The 16,600-nt window shown below is 44.5% G+C and overlaps 1 protein-coding gene across 2 annotated transcripts; it reads left to right on the top strand.

The window, feature by feature from the left end:
- Positions 1-1,678: 1,678 nt before the first annotated feature.
- On the top strand, positions 1,679-16,600 carry LOC124011389 (E3 ubiquitin-protein ligase XIAP-like). 2 transcript variants are annotated; one of them, XM_046324710.1, is made up of 8 exons: positions 1,679-1,846; positions 6,059-6,334; positions 6,424-6,991; positions 7,240-7,339; positions 7,424-7,502; positions 7,619-7,658; positions 10,672-10,854; positions 14,751-16,600. In XM_046324710.1, exons 2-8 carry the CDS (start codon positions 6,095-6,097, stop codon positions 14,942-14,944), a joined length of 1,404 nt encoding a protein of 467 aa, XP_046180666.1. In that variant the 5' UTR covers positions 1,679-1,846; positions 6,059-6,094; the 3' UTR covers positions 14,945-16,600. The 2 variants fall into 2 exon arrangements, with proteins under 2 accessions (XP_046180666.1, XP_046180667.1); XM_046324711.1 differs by having other exon boundaries at positions 7,444-7,502; positions 14,751-14,889.

Below are 16,600 nucleotides of genomic sequence, written 5' to 3'. Positions count from 1 at the left end.
TCAAGCCTTCGATTACCATGGTGTTCGCACCTACTATTTCCTTCAATGGCGTCAGACCTGGAGTTGATGAGTGAGGAGAGGAGAGGGTGGCCACGATCTCAGAGTCCATGTTGGGTTTTTTGCAGGGTGGAGGTTTGCACGGAGTAACCGGTAAAGAGGGGAACTCGTCACCTTCAACAGCATGATATTATCCATAGGGAAAGCGTAGTTATGGCAGGGAGTCTATAAGCACGTTCCTCTCTTGTTGATTAGCAATAGAACGGATAGCTTCTTCCTTTCTTTTTTTTGTCACGACTTCGCATGAACATGCCGAAATAAATTATCAAATTATTATTCCAGTCACAGGAACATTTTTTATATATTGAACAAATAAAAATAGTAATGACTGTAAACTAGTTTTGTTTCCACAATCTTTCTGAAGTTTGGTGCGGAACTCGGTAAAAATAAAGAAAAAGCATAAGGTTATTCCGCCATCTTGGTCTTGTCACACATACTTTTATATTATTTTTCAGTTCATTTTTTATTTATGTTAAAGAACATTCGGAAAGTGTCCAGTATACAATCACATGCCAACGTGGTAATTCAAAGGTTTTCCTCATATACTTGGGAGTAATTATAAAATAGATATTTTAACACAAACGACATATTGATAGAAATCTACTTTATAGAAAATGTTCATGCAAGGCTACATTCATCAAAAGGTTGGGCAGTCTTTTGAAATGTTAATTCTTTACAAAGTTGTGTATAGACTTACATCACTCTGCCAACGACATACAGTATAATGATAATCTCCCAATTCAAAGAATTCTAGCAAAAACAAAGCCATACAAAATATTGAATTACTAGAAAATATTAGGATGTGTATGTATATTATATTAATCCACATTACAATATTACTTTACCTTTGATGAATTTGAATATGAATTGATAAGATTGGATTGAAAAAAGTGAGGCAGTGAAAAAGGATAAATTACTGAACGATATAGGAATGGAAAAGAGTATGAATACTAAAACCCTATTGGCGCCATCACGTTTTAGTGGTACACACTAGTGTAATTTGTAATGAAGTGTATTCAAACGTCTCATTTCATTTGACTTTGGCTCAGCATGCAACTAAAGTGTATTAGCAGTCTGACATCAACCAGCAAGCAACCTAATTAACAATCCAACATGCCACTTTCTCTATATAAACCTGAGAAAGAAGGCACTTAAAGTGGACTATACCCTAGCCTTGATTTCCAGGCAACGATGGCAACACCAAATGAATTATACCCAGAGGGTTGAGAATGAGAAGTAAACTGTCTTCCTGCTACACTACCTACAAAAGTCCAATCCTCAAATGAGTATTACAGTATTTGGTAGACAAGTACAGTTAGAGTATAATGAGATATAAAGTATGCAGTTTGGCTGTGCTTGTTACTTTGGTAGATGCACTGCATGGATAAAGATATCAAAATAAAGATATATCGTCCAAGCCCGATGAATATTCATTAATTTCCCCCAACACAGAGCAGTGTTAAGCACTAAGTATTCCGTTCTTATTAATGCCATACACCAAACATAACAACTCATATAAACAGGAAGCCTCTATGGAATACATAGAGCCCTGCCACACACATACTAAACCTTCCCTTTTTTTCTACGTCATAAACTTTACATTTCCGCTATGGTGGTCAGGTGGGCTGCGCCTGTAATGGTGCGCAGAACAACACCAACGCTGAACTTACTTCCCGAAACCAGGGTCAAATAGTCTGGTCAAAAATACTGGTGATCTGTCTTATTTGGAAAGGAGACAGGCATCATCCAAGACCTTACAGACACAAGTTGACATCCAAGCTTTTCCAAGGTATGCGTATAGGTTATGCTTTTGCGATGTATTTTCAACTGTTATGGTTGACGGCTCGTCTGTTGTACTACGTTACTGTCTAAGGCGAACCAGCTCAATGTCGACTGATCAGTGCACTATAGACACAATTTTTGCTTTGTTAGTTTTCGTTATTACACGAAACGTTGCTTGTGTTTTATTTAACTATGTCATACTTAACATTGGAAGAATGTAATCCCCGAGAGTGCGTATCCATGCCCAGCAGAGTACTCAACTGTGCCAACTCTCAAACAGGTCAATCGGCAGCACATTGCGATTCACGTCAACCCATGTTTATGTTTGGGACTTTTGTCTTGCTATAGACACAAACAAGAGCCTGTGAACTTTCCTGAATGTACGTGGCCGGCCAATAGACCTCACCCACCCCCACGTGTGGGTACGACTGTTGCATTGAGTGGGAACATTTAGTCAGAGTGGAGTTTGAACCGCGGACACGGCGCTACTGTGCCGAAAAGGTCTCCCAGAACCCATGACAGACACTTTGCATACATGTATGATCAGCGTGGTGGAATCTATACATCCACATGTCCTTTCTGTGCATTTGGATTCAGGCCCAGCTCTGGTCAGTAACAGATGGGCCTCGGCCACAAGGACAAGTGCTGCAGTGTAAAACATGGCTGAGTTATACAATCATGGACACAGCCAGTTCAGAGTCAAGAATATGTTATACTCCGGGCCCTGTTGATGATGATGGCATCCATTACTCAGGGCCCTGTTAATGATGATGGCATCCATTACTCAGGGCCCTGTTGATGATGATGGCATCCATTACTCAGGGCCCTGTTGATGATGATGGCATCCATTACTCAGGGCCCTGTTAATGATGATGGCATCCATTACTCAGGGCCCTGTTAATGATGATGGCATCCATTACTCAGGGCCCTGTTGATGATGATGATGGCATCCATTACTCAGGGCCCTGTTGATGATGATGATGATGATGGCATCCATTACTCAGGGCCCTGTTGATGATGATGATGATGATGGCATCCATTACTCAGGGCCCTGTTGATGATGATGATGATGATGATGGCATCCATTACTCAGGGCCCTGTTGATGATGATGATGGCATCCATTACTCAGGGCCCTGTTGATGATGACTGCATCCATTACTCAGGGCCCTGTTGATGATGATGATGGCATCCATTACTCAGGGCCCTGTTGATGATGACTGCATCCATTACTCAGGGCCCTGTTGATGATGTTGGCATCCATTACTCAGGGCCCTGTTGATGATGGCTGCATCCATTACTCAGGGTCCTGTTGATGATGATGGCATCCATTACTCAGGGCCCTGTTGATGATGGCTGCATCCATTACTCAGGGCCCTGTTGATGATGGCTGCATCCATTACTCAGGGCCCTGTTGATGATTATGATGGCTGCATCCATTACTCAGGGCCCTGTTGATGATGATGATGGCTGCATCCATTACTCAGGGCCCTGTTGATGATGATGGCATCCATTACTCAGGGCCCTGTTGATGATGATGGCATCCATTACTCAGGGCCCTGTTGATGATGATGGCGGCATCCATTACTCAGGGCCCTGTTGATGATGATGGCTGCATCCATTACTCAGGGCCCTGTTGATGATGATGATGATGGCATCCATTACTCAGGGCCCTGTTGATGATGATGATGATGATGGCATCCATTACTCAGGGCCCTGTTGATGATGACTGCATCCATTACTCAGGGCCCTGTTGATGATGATGATGGCATCCATTACTCAGGGCCCTGTTGATGATGATGATGATGATGGCATCCATTACTCAGGGCCCTGTTGATGATGACTGCATCCATTACTCAGGGCCCTGTTGATGATGATGATGGCATCCATTACTCAGGGCCCTGTTGATGATGACTGCATCCATTACTCAGGGCCCTGTTGATGATGATGGCATCCATTACTCAGGGCCCTGTTGATGATGATGGCATCCATTACTCAGGGCCCTGTTGATGATGACGGCATCCATTACTCAGGGCCCTATTGATGATGATGGCATCCATTACTCAGGGCCCTGTTGATGATGGCATCCATTACTCAGGGCCCTGTTGATGATGGCTGCATCCATTAATCAGGGCCCTGTTGATGATGGCTGCATCCATTAATCAGGGCCCTGTTGATGATGGCTGCATCCATTAATCAGGGCCCTGTTGATGATGGCTGCATCCATTACTCAGGGCCCTGTTGATGATGATGGCATCCATTACTCAGGGCCCTGTTGATGATGATGGCATCCATTACTCAGGGCCCTGTTGATGATGACTGCATCCATTACTCAGGGCCCTGTTAATAATGATGGCATCCATTACTCAGGGCCCTGTTGATGATGGCTGCATCCATTACTCAGGGCCCTGTTGATGATGGCTGCATCCATTACTCAGGGCCCTGTTGATGATGATGGCATCCATTACTCAGGGCCCTGTTGATGATGACTGCATCCATTACTCAGGGCCCTGTTAATAATGATGGCATCCATTACTCAGGGCCCTGTTGATGATGGCTGCATCCATTACTCAGGGCCCTGTTAATAATGATGGCATCCATTACTCAGGGCCCTGTTGATGATGGCTGCATCCATTACTCAGGGCCCTGTTGATGATGGCTGCATCCATTACTCAGGGCCCTGTTGATGATGATGGCATCCATTACTCAGGGCCCTGTTGATGATGACTGCATCCATTACTCAGGGCCCTGTTGATGATGACTGCATCCATTACTCAGGGCCCTGTTGATGATGGCTGCATCCATTACTCAGGGCCCTGTTGATGATGACTGCATCCATTACTCAGGGCCCTGTTGATGATGACTGCATCCATTACTCAGGGCCCTGTTGATGATGGCTGCATCCATTACTCAGGGCCCTGTTGATGGCTGCATCCATTACTCAGGGCCCTGTTGATGATGATGGCATCCATTACTCAGGGCCCTGTTGATGATGACTGCATCCATTACTCAGGGCCCTGTTGATGATGACTGCATCCATTACTCAGGGCCCTGTTGATGATGACTGCATCCATTACTCAGGGCCCTGTTGATGATGATGGCATCCATTACTCAGGGCCCTGTTGATGATGACTGCATCCATTACTCAGGGCCCTGTTGATGATGACTGCATCCACATGATGCCTTTTGGAGCCGTCAGAGAGAGCATGGGGACGAGTGGATACAGCAAACTTTCCTTGGACATCATCATCCCATCCATTTAGTCATCTACATGTCTCTTTTCACAGCAGTCTGTCAAGGGACAGTTTCATTATAGTGTGAGAGTGCTGCCTATGAAACCATGATAACTTCCAGTCTATGTGCATTTTTCATTCTGAAGCAAAGCCTCGCTTGCTGCAATGGGGATGGCAGGTATACAAAATATTACAACAAACATAACCAATATGGGTTGGTTGTTTGCTAGCATAGACAGTAGCGTAATTATATTCCATATAAATGGTAATTCTATGGTTGGTAGCCTGGGTGCCTGTCTGTTGCTGCTATAGCCAATTTATCTAGCCTAACACAAGGCATGGCAACGAGGTACTGTATGTAATTGATTGCATTAATGTTGACGGAAGGAATAGTGATGGGATTGGATAATATTTGATTGGTGAATACAGCCGGAGGTGAAATAGCTGATTGTTCTAAGTGACTGGTTCCTCACCCTCCCTGTTGGGGATTTGTGCTGTGTTAGTACTGTAACATTGATAAGGCTGGGTACTGATCGTGTTGCAACACACTACTCGGGAGAGGGCTGATTGATTCACATCGCAAAGTAGGCGTTACGTAACTCCTTTCCTACAAAATGCTGAGCTTTGTTTTAAAGAGCTGATAATAGGAAATAAAGGAAAACTGAGCCCAGTGCTCACTTAAGATAATAAGTGTTGATTACATTCGGCTGTGTGGGTCGTTGTGTATTTCTCTGTATTCCTGCGGTTAGCAGGGCGGCCCGGTAGTGTGAGAGCATATCTTAAAGAGCCTGTTCCTGCCTCCCCACCCCTCACATGTAACAGCCTCCATGTGACCACACACACTTTCCTGTCTTAAAGGCACAGCATCCCAATATCCATAGCAATGTGCATATTGCCATCTAGTGCCTCTTTAGGAAATGCAAGGCTCTCTATTGTCAAACTTATGCATTTACATGGTGGAAATGACTTTGTTGTTTGTTCCCCCTAGTCCATCCATCTCAGGCAGCCCTGTCCCTGTGTCGTGATGTCAGGCCCCGGGAGAGACAGTGATCTGGAGTCGGACCACGCAGTAGACTGGTCCATGATGGACATGCGGCTGGACTCGTTCCGGGGTTCCCCCCTGGCCCAGCAGGTGTCAGCGGAAAGGCTGGCCCGTGCTGGGTTTTACTTCACAGGACAGGCTGACAAGGTGCGCTGTTTCAGCTGCCACAAAACTGTAGAGAACTGGTGTGGAGGGGACACACCCGCGGAGAGGCACGCGGAGGTGAGCATGAGAAGGGTGATGACACATGTGCAAAACAAATTTATTCCCTGTTTCTACCAAATGATGATACTACTGTTGTAATGTTTCAGGTCTCCCCTAACTGTAAGTTCCTGAGCTGCACCCATCGTTCCAGGGTCAACTCTCTTCAAGGTGCCATGCTGACCAACGAACCCCACTACAACGAAGACGCCGAGGACATGGAGTTCCGCCTGAGAACGGGAGAGGTGGTGGATGAGTCCACCTACCCCATGGTCCCGCACATGGTCAGCGAAGACTCCCGGTTCAACACCTTAGGCCCGTGGCCCTCCACATCCCCGGTCCGGCCTAGAGAGCTGGCCCAGGCAGGGCTCTTCTATCTGGGGGAGAGTGACCGGGTGCAGTGCTTCTGCTGTGGAGGGATGCTGGGGGGCTGGGAGCCTGGGGACACGGCGTGGGGGGAGCACTCCAAACACTTCCCCTACTGTTTTTTCATACTGGGGCATGATGTGGGGAACCTCCCCTCTCAGGCGGGGAGAGAGGAGGAGGTAGGGGAGACCAGGCCACGCCCGGGTCCTCGGGTCCCCATGCAGAGCTTTGAGGAGAGGCTAGGCAGCTTTGCAGGAATCCAGCACCCTATTGACCACGAGAGGCTGGCCAGAGCAGGCTTCTACAACACAGGTGAGACCTGTGAGTGGGGTAGACTAGAGCTTTGGCTGTGAAAAAAGTAACTTAACAAATACAATTCAAAACGTATTATTAGTTACCTGCTACTCAATGGTAAAAGGGCCTGAGAGGAGGGGACATAGAGGGGACCGGGGACATATATCCTAACCAGTGTGTATGTGTCTGGGTTGATCTTAACCAGTGTGTGTGTGTGTGTCTGGGTTGATCTTAACCCAAGTGTGTGTGTTTCTGTGTGGGTGCAGGAGCTCCAGACCGTGTGGTGTGTTTCTGCTGTGGTGGAGGTCTGAAGGGCTGGCAGCCGGACGAGAATCCCTGGGAGGAGCACGCCAAACACTATCCGGGGTAAAAACAAACATGTCACTCACACTCAGTAGAAAACTAACATCCATATGCACGTCACTAACTGAGTGTCATGTTTTAATCCAGGTGTAATTTTCTGCTGACAGAGAAAGGACAGGAGTTTGTCAGCAGTGTTCAGTTACAAGGTCCCGGCTGGAACACTGCTGTAAGTCTCAAAGACTTCATCCTCTTAACCCTGACCTCTAACCCCTAAACCTGCGGTCAAACGTATTGAACTGTACCCATCCTTATCAAATTCCTTCTTTCTATTGATTTTTCCAGGCTTCAAGTCACCTGAATGGATGTTCAAGTCACGGAACAGGTATACATTTTTTATTTATTTACAAAAAATGATTTAAAAAAAAATGAAGTTGTACCCCTTTCACTTTTTATTTAATCGTTTTGGAACGAGACAAAAAGGGGGGGGGGGTACATACTGTGCATTCGGAAAATATGCAGACCCCTTGACTTTTTCCACATTTTGTTACATTACAGCCTTATTTAAAAATTCATTAAATAAATAAAAAATCCTCAGCAATCTGCACACTACCCCATAATGACAAAGCGAAAACTGTTTTAAAAATTTTTGCAAGCTTCTTAAAACATAAACATGCCTAATTTACATGAGTATTCAGACCCTTTGCTTTGAGACTCGGATTTGAGCTCAGGTGCATCCTGTTACCATTGATCATCCTTGAGATGTTTCTACAACCTTGATTGGAGTCCACCTGTGGTAAATTCAATTGATTGGACATGATTTGTCTATATAAGGTCCCACAGTTGACAGTGCATGTCAGAGCAAAAACCAAGCCATGCGGTTGAAGGAATTGTCTGTAGAGCTCCGAGACAGGATTGTGTTGACGCACAGATCTGGGGAAGAGTCCCCCCCCAAAATTCCCCTAGAACACATCATTCTTAAATGGAAGACGTTTGGAACCACCAAGACTCTTCCTCGAGCTGGCCAGCTGGCCAAACTGAGCGATTGGGGGGGTTGGTCAGGGCGGCTGACCAAGAACCCGATGGTCACTCGGACAGAGCTCTAGAGTTTCTCTGTGGAGATGGGAGAACCTTCCAGAAGAACAACCATCACACCACCAATCAGGCCTTTATGGTAGTGACCAGACAGAAGCCACTCCTCAGTAAAAGGCACATGACAACCCACTTGGAGTTTGACAAAAGCCACCTAAAGACTCTCAACCCGTGAGAAACAAGGTTCTCTGGTCTGATGAAACCAAAATCGAACTCTTTGGCCTGAATGCCAAGCGTCACATCTGGAGGAAACCTGGCACCATCCCTGTGGTGAAGCATGGTGGTGGCAGCATCTTGCTGTGGGGATGTTTTTCAGTGGCAAGAAGACTAGTCAGGATTGAGGCAAAGATGAGTGGAGAAAAATGCATAGACATCCTTGATGAAAACCTGCTCCAGAGCACTCAGGACCTCAGTCTGGTGTGAAGGTTCACCTTCCAACAGGACAAAAACCCTAAGCACACAGCCAAGACAAGGCAGGAGTGGCTTCGGGACAAGTATGAATGTCCTTGAGTGGCCCAGCCAAAGCCTGGACTTGAACCTGATCGAACATCTCTAGAGAGACCTGGAAATAGCTGTACAGCAAAGCTCCACATCCAACCTGACAAAGCATGAGAGGATCTGCAGAGAAGAATGGCATAATCTCCCAAAATAAAAGGTGTGCCAAGCTTATATAGCATCATACCAAAAAAGACTCAAGGCTGTAATCATTGCCAAAGGTGCTTCAACAAAGTACTGAGTACATGGTCTGAATATTTACAGTACCAGTCAATTTTGCACACACCAGAGTTTCTTTATTTTTACTGTTTTCTACATTGTAGAATAATAGTGAATACTTAAACTATGAAATAACACATGGACTCATGTAGTAACCAAAAAAGTGTTAAACAAATCAAAATATATTTGATATTCTTCAAATAGCCACCCTTTGCCTTAACAGCTTTGCACACTTGGTATTCTCTCAACCAGCTTCATGACTGCATTTCAATTAAGAGGTGTGCCTTGTTAATCTGTAGAATTTCTATCCTTCTTAATATGTTTGAGCCAATCAGTTGTGTTGTGACAATGTAGGGATGGTAATACAGAAGATAACCCTATTTGGTAAAAGACCAAATCCATATTATGGCAAGAACGGCTCAAATAAGCAAAGACACGACAGTCCATGAATACTTTAAGATATGGTCAGACAAGGCAGTCGCAAAAACCATCAAGCCGTATGATGAAACTGGCTCTCAGGAGGACCGCCACAGGAGTGTAAGACCCAGAGTTACCTCTGCTGCAGAGGATACGTTATTAGAGTTGCCAGCCTCAAAACTTGCAGTGCAAGTAACAGACACATCTCAACATCAACTGGTCAGAAGAGACTGCGTGAATCAGGCCTTCATAGTCAAATTGCTGCAAAGAAACCACTACTAAAGGACACCAATAAGATGAAAAGACTTGCTTGGGCCAAGAAACACGAGCAATGGACATAAGACCGGTGAAAAATGTGAGATTTTTGGTTCCAACTGCCATGTCTTTAAGACTCAGTGTAGGTGCAATACAGCGATACGCCATCCCATCTGGTTTGCACTTAGTCCCACTATCATTTGTTTTTCAACAGGACAATGATTCCAAAACACCTCCAGGCTGTGTAAGGGCTATTTGACCAAGAAGGAGTGTGATGGAGTGCTGCATAAGATGACATGGCCTCTACAATAACCCGACCTCAACCCATTTGGGATGAGTTGGACCGCAGAGTCAAGGAAAAGCAGCCAACAAGTGCTCAGCATATGTGGGAACTCTGTCAAGACTGTTGGAAAAGCATTCCAGGTGATGCTGGTTGAGAGAATGCCAAGAGTGTGCAAAGCTGTCATCGAGGCAAAGGATGGCTATTTTGAAGAATCTCAAATATAAACATTTTATTTAACACTTTTTGGTTACATAATTCCATGTGTTATTTCATAGTTTTGACTTCTTCACTATTATTCTACAATGTAGAAATATTACAAATAAAGAAACCCTTGAATGAGTAGGTGTCCAAACTTTTGACTTGAGACCATGTCAATTGATATTTTTTTAATTTATTTTTTAAAATATAAATGACCAAACATTTCTAAACCCTTTTTTGCTTTGACATTATGTGGTTTTGTGTGTAGATTGAGGGAGGGAGGGAGGGGGGAGGGGACAATTGAATCCATTTTAGAATAAGGCTGTAACCTAACAAAATGTACCAAAAGTCTGAATACTTTCCGAAGGCCCTCTACGTGTCGGGTGCTATTTCCCACACAGACTAGAACAGGCTCAATGTCCTTCATCTCTCTGTGCAGAGGTGCTGAGGTCAGCCATGGCCCAGAGGGCGGTAGAGATGGGTCTGGAGCCTGCCCTGGTAGAGAGGACCATACTGGAGAGGATACGCAGAGCTGGGACAGGCTACTCCACCCTGGAGACTCTGCTGCAGGACTGCTTTAACAGAGGCCCTGACAGCGACGCAGAGACCGCAGAGAACCATGGTATGTGTCTCACAGTTAGCCATGCTTGTTAGTAGAGGTCGACAGATTTAACTGGAATGGACGATTTAATTAGGGCCGATTTTCAAGTTTTCATAACAATCGGTAATTGGCAAGTTTGGACGCCAATTACATTGCACTCCACGAGGGGACTGCTTGGCAGGCTGACTAACTGTTATGCGAGTGCAGCAAGGAACCAAGGTAAATTGCTAGCTAGCATTAAACTTATCTTATAAAAAACAATCAATCTTAACATAATCACTAGCTAACTACACATGATTGATTTATGTTACTAGTTTATCTAGCTTGTCCTGCGTTTCATATAATCGATGTGGTGCCTGTTAATTTATCATTGAATCACAGCCTACTTCGCCAAACGGGTGATTTAACAAGCGCATTCGCGAAAAAAAGCACTGTCATTTCACCAATGTACCTAACCATAAACATCAACGCCTTTCTTAAAATCAATACATAAGTATATATTTTTAAACCTGCATATTTAGTTAATATTGCCTGCTAACATGAATTTCTTTTAACAAGGGAAATTGTGTCACTTCTCTTGCGTTCATTGCACGCAGTCAGGGTATATGCAACAGTTTGGGCCACCTAGATCGTTGCGAACTAATTTGCCAGAATTTTAAATAATTATGACATAACATTGAAGGGTGTACAATGTTACAGCAATATTTACACTTATGGATGTTACCCGTTAGACAAAATACGTAACGGCTCCGTATTTCACTGAAAGAAACATTTTATTTTGAAATTATAGGTTCTGGATTTGACCATATTAATGACCTACGGCTCATATTTCTGTGGGTTATTATATTATAATTAAGTCTGATTTGATAGAGCAGTCTGACTGAGCGGTGGAAGGCAGCAGCAGACTCGTAAGCATTCATTCCAACAGCACTTTCCTACATTTGCCAGCAGCTCTTCGCAATGCTTCAAGAATTGCGCTGTTTATGACTTCAAGCCTATCAACTCCCGAGATTAGGCTGGCAATACTAAAGTACCTATTAGAACATCCAATAATCAAAGGTATATGAAATACAAATGGTATAGAGAGAAATAGTCATATAACTACAACCTAAAACTTCTTACTTGGGAATATTGAAGTCTCCTGTTAAAAGGAACCACCAGCTTTCATATGTTCTCATGTTCTGAGCAAGGAATTTAAACTTTTTTACACGGCACATATTGCACTTTTACTTTCTCCTCCAACACTGTTTTTGCATTATTTAAACCAACATGTTTCATTATTTAAACATGTTTCATTATTTACTTGAGACTAAATAGATTTTTATTGATGTATTATATTAAGTTAAAATAAGTGTTCATTGTTCATTCAATATTGTTGTAATTGTCTGTCTGTCTGTCTGTCTGTCTGTCTGTCTGTCTGTCTGTCTGTCTGTCTGTCTGTCTGTCTGTCTGTCTGTCTGTCTGTCTGTCTGTCTGTCTGTCTGTCTGTCTGTCTGTCTGTCTGTCTGTCTGTCTGTCTGTCTGTCTGTCTGTCTGTCTGTCTGTCTGTCTGTCTGTCTGTCTGTCTGTCTGTCTGTCTGTCTGTCTGTCTGTCTGTCTGTCTGTCTGTCTGTCTGTCTGTCTGTCTGTCTGTCTGTCTGTCTGTCTGTCTGTCTGTCTGTCTGTCTGTCTGTCTGTCTGTCTGTCTGTCTGTCTGTCTGTCTGTCTGTCTGTCTGTCTGTCTGTCTGTCTGTCTGTCTGTCTGTCTGTCTGTCTGTCTGTCTGTCTGTCTGTCTGTCTGTCTGTCTGTCTGTCTGTCTGTCTGTCTGTCTGTCTGTCTGTCTGTCTGTCTGTCTGTCTGTCTGTCTGTCTGTCTGTCTGTCTGTCTGTCTGTCTGTCTGTCTGTCTGTCTGTCTGTCTGTCTGTCTGTCTGTCTGTCTGTCTGTCTGTCTGTCTGTCTGTCTGTCTGTCTGTCTGTCTGTCTGTCTGTCTGTCTGTCTGTCTGTCTGTCTGTCTGTCTGTCTGTCTGTCTGTCTGTCTGTCTGTCTGTCTGTCTGTCTGTCTGTCTGTCTGTCTGTCTGTCTGTCTGTCTGTCTGTCTGTCTGTCTGTCTGTCTGTCTGTCTGTCTGTCTGTCTGTCTGTCTGTCTGTCTGTCTGTCTGTCTGTCTGTCTGTCTGTCTGTCTGTCTGTCTGTCTGTCTGTCTGTCTGTCTGTCTGTCTGTCTGTCTGTCTGTCTGTCTGTCTGTCTGTCTGTCTGTCTGTCTGTCTGTCTGTCTGTCTGTCTGTCTGTCTGTCTGTCTGTCTGTCTGTCTGTCTGTCTGTCTGTCTGTCTGTCTGTCTGTCTGTCTGTCTGTCTGTCTGTCTGTCTGTCTGTCTGTCTGTCTGTCTGTCTGTCTGTCTGTCTGTCTGTCTGTCTGTCTGTCTGTCTGTCTGTCTGTCTGTCTGTCTGTCTGTCTGTCTGTCTGTCTGTCTGTCTGTCTGTCTGTCTGTCTGTCTGTCTGTCTGTCTGTCTGTCTGTCTGTCTGTCTGTCTGTCTGTCTGTCTGTCTGTCTGTCTGTGTGTCTCACAATGGTTCTGTCTGTCTGTCTGTGTGTGTGTGTGTCTCACCATGGTTCTGTCTGTGTGTCTCACCATGGTTCTGTCTGTCTGTCTGTCTGTCTGTCTGTGTGTGTGTGTGTGTGTGTGTGTCTCACCATGGTTCTGTCTGTGTGTCTCACCATGGTTCTGTCTGTCTGTGTGTCTCACCATGGTTCTGTCTGTCTGTGTGTCTCACCATGGTTCTGTCTGTCTGTGTGTCTCACCATGGTTCTGTCTGTCTGTGTGTCTCACCATGGTTCTGTCTGTGTGTCTCACCATGGTTCTGTCTGTCTGTGTGTCTCACCATGGTTCTGTCTGTCTGTGTGTCTCACCATGGTTCTGTCTGTCTGTGTGTCTCACCATGGTTCTGTCTGTCTGTGTGTCTCACCATGGTTCTGTCTGTCTGTCTGTCTGTCTGTGTGTGTGTGTGTGTCTCACCATGGTTCTGTCTGTGTGTCTCACCATGGTTCTGTCTGTCTGTCTGTCTGTGTGTGTGTGTGTGTCTCACCATGGTTCTGTCTGTGTGTCTGTCTGTCTGTGTGTGTGTGTGTCTCACCATGGTTCTGTCTGTGTGTCTCACCATGGTTCTGTCTGTCTGTCTGTCTGTCTGTCTGTCTGTCTGTCTGTCTGTCTGTCTGTCTGTCTGTCTGTCTGTCTGTCTGTCTGTCTGTCTGTCTGTCTGTCTGTCTGTCTGTCTGTCTGTCTGTCTGTCTGTCTGTCTGTGTGTGTGTGTGTCTCACCATGGTTCTGTCTGTGTGTCTCACCATGGTTCTGTCTGTGTGTCTCACCATGGTTCTGTCTGTCTGTCTGTCTGTCTGTCTGTCTGTCTGTCTGTGTGTCTGTGTGTGTGTGTGTCTCACCATGGTTCTGTCTGTGTGTCTGTCTGTCTGTGTGTGTGTGTGTCTCACCATGGTTCTGTCTGTGTGTCTCACCATGGTTCTGTCTGTGTGTCTCACCATGGTTCTGTCTGTCTGTGTGTCTCACCATGGTTCTGTCTGTGTGTCTCACCATGGTTCTGTCTGTGTGTCTCACCATGGTTCTGTCTGTGTGTCTCACCATGGTTCTGTCTGTGTGTCTCACCATGGTTCTGTCTGTCTCGGCGTTGAAAAATAATCATCGGTATCATTATATCAGGGCTGGTAATGAGGTTTACAGGATATGTCAAAAATTCCAGATTAGAGCACAGGGTTTTGCAATTTGACCTAGTTTACCCATCTGCATATTCCAATCAATCACAATGCTATTCACACTGTAGGCCTACGTGATGCTTGGCTATAGAAGTAACAATCAAACTGTGTTGGTCAGTATTCTACCTACTTTATTGTGCTTGGTTACCTACTGATGTTTCTCCTCTATTTCAGATGAGGATCCCTTTGAGAAGCTACGGAAGCTGCAGAGGGAGAAACAGTGCAAAGTGTGTATGGACAGAGACATCTGCATCGTCTTCATCCCCTGTGGGCACCTGGTCGTCTGCAAGGAGTGTTCCGAGGCCCTCGACAAGTGTCCCATCTGCTGTGCAGCCATCACACAAAAGATCAAGACATACATCTCCTAACATGCAATCTGGTGTCAGGGATTGTCATCTCCAGAGTAGGAGTGCTGACCTAGGATCAGGTCCCGTCTCTTAATCATTATGTTTTAAAAGGCAAAAGTGAGCCTAGATCAGCAGTCTTAATCTGAGATGCTTAATGAATGCTGGCCCAGGAGGATAACTCTTTTAATTGGCAATGCTGCTTTACCACCTCAGTGATTTTATAAACACAGGCTTTCCTACTACAAAATGTACATATAGAAATATTATATTTGAGGAGGACCACTGTAAATATGAATAAGATAATCATGGAAAGTGTGGGGATTTTATTTTTCAATGATTGTTGTATAGATGACACTTCCTTGGTATGTGACCTATCATTGAGGTTCACCCGATAATACCCAAGAGGCAATGGGCCTCACTTTCCCATATTGGTATGTGACCTATCATTGAGGTTCACCCGATAATACCCAAGAGGCAATGGGCCTCACTTTCCCATATTGGTATGTGACCTATCATTGAGGTTCACCCGATAATACCCAAGAGGCAATGGGCCTCACTTTCCCATATTGGTATGTGACCTATCATTGAGGTTCACCCGATAATACCCAAGAGGCAATGGGCCTCACTTTCCCATCTTGGTATGTGACCTATCATTGAGGTTCACCCGATAATACCCATGAGGCAATGGGCCTCACTTTCCCATATTGGTATGTGACGTATCATTGTGGTTCACCCGATAATACCCAAGAGGCAATGGGCCTCACTTTCCCATCTTGGTATGTGACGTATCATTGTGGTTCACCCGATAATACCCAAGAGGCAATGGGCCTCACTTTCCCATCTTGGTATGTGACGTATCATTGAGGTTCACCCGATGATACCCAAGAGGCAATGGGCCTCACTTTCCCATCTTGGTATGAAGATTCAAAGGTTGAGACTATATGGAGTACAACTATGAACAGAAATGACTTTACGCAGCAGGTTAGGTAAAGGTTAGGGTTAGATAAAATGCTACAGTTGTCCCTCACGTGAGTTGAACATGCATCTTTTTGTCCATGGCTGTATCCATCTACCCACAGTTTTGATACTTACATTTGAGTAATTTAGCAGATGCTCTTATCCACAATAGTGAGTGCATACATTTTAATTGATAGGTCCGCTGTGCAGCAGCATGATCTACCATTGCAGCTATCAACAGTGCCTTTTCAAACAATCTCATTTACTTCTGTGTGTTTTCTTTATTCAGACTATAACATTTCCATGTTTTCTTCATATTTCTCTTAAATTTATGAAGTTGTTGACTGGGCTTTTGTTATTGGTTTGCAAGTCATGTGTTTGTAGTTAGTTTGCAAAGTACATGTTTCTGAAGTAGAAGTTGTGAGAGTTCCCAAAAGTACTGTCTGTTCCTTGGGCCAACTAGTATGCTTTCAGTGTGGGACTCTTTTTATGATTCATTATGTGTGCTCTTGTGTGAATAAATAGATGAATTGTAGACTTGGATCAATTTCCATTATTTATATATAACGGCATAACTGACATATCCACTTAATTAGTTGATTTAATTCTAGAGATCACGTCCAAATATTATACCCCTTTTTAAAATTGTGTTGTTCGGAAATGAATCTTTTCAAGTGCAACTCGTTTGACCAAGACTGGAAAATAAATGTTTAAAAAATG

Source organism: Oncorhynchus gorbuscha, linkage group LG23 (assembly GCF_021184085.1).
Source record: "Oncorhynchus gorbuscha isolate QuinsamMale2020 ecotype Even-year linkage group LG23, OgorEven_v1.0, whole genome shotgun sequence".
Taxonomy (NCBI): Eukaryota; Metazoa; Chordata; class Actinopteri; order Salmoniformes; family Salmonidae; genus Oncorhynchus; species Oncorhynchus gorbuscha.
The sequence above is the reverse complement of the archived record's forward strand: the minus strand, read 5'-3'. Positions and strand labels throughout refer to the sequence as shown.

Bases quoted from the DNA above. Each gene is read 5' to 3' on its own strand.
- LOC124011389 (XM_046324710.1), top strand. From the start codon at position 6,095: ATGTCAGGCCCCGGGAGAGACAGTGATCTGGAGTCGGACCACGCAGTA. The intron at 6,335-6,423 runs GTGAGCATGAGA...GTAATGTTTCAG, and splicing joins CCGCGGAGAGGCACGCGGAG to GTCTCCCCTAACTGTAAGTT. The intron at 7,340-7,423 runs GTAAAAACAAAC...GTTTTAATCCAG, and splicing joins CACGCCAAACACTATCCGGG to GTGTAATTTTCTGCTGACAG.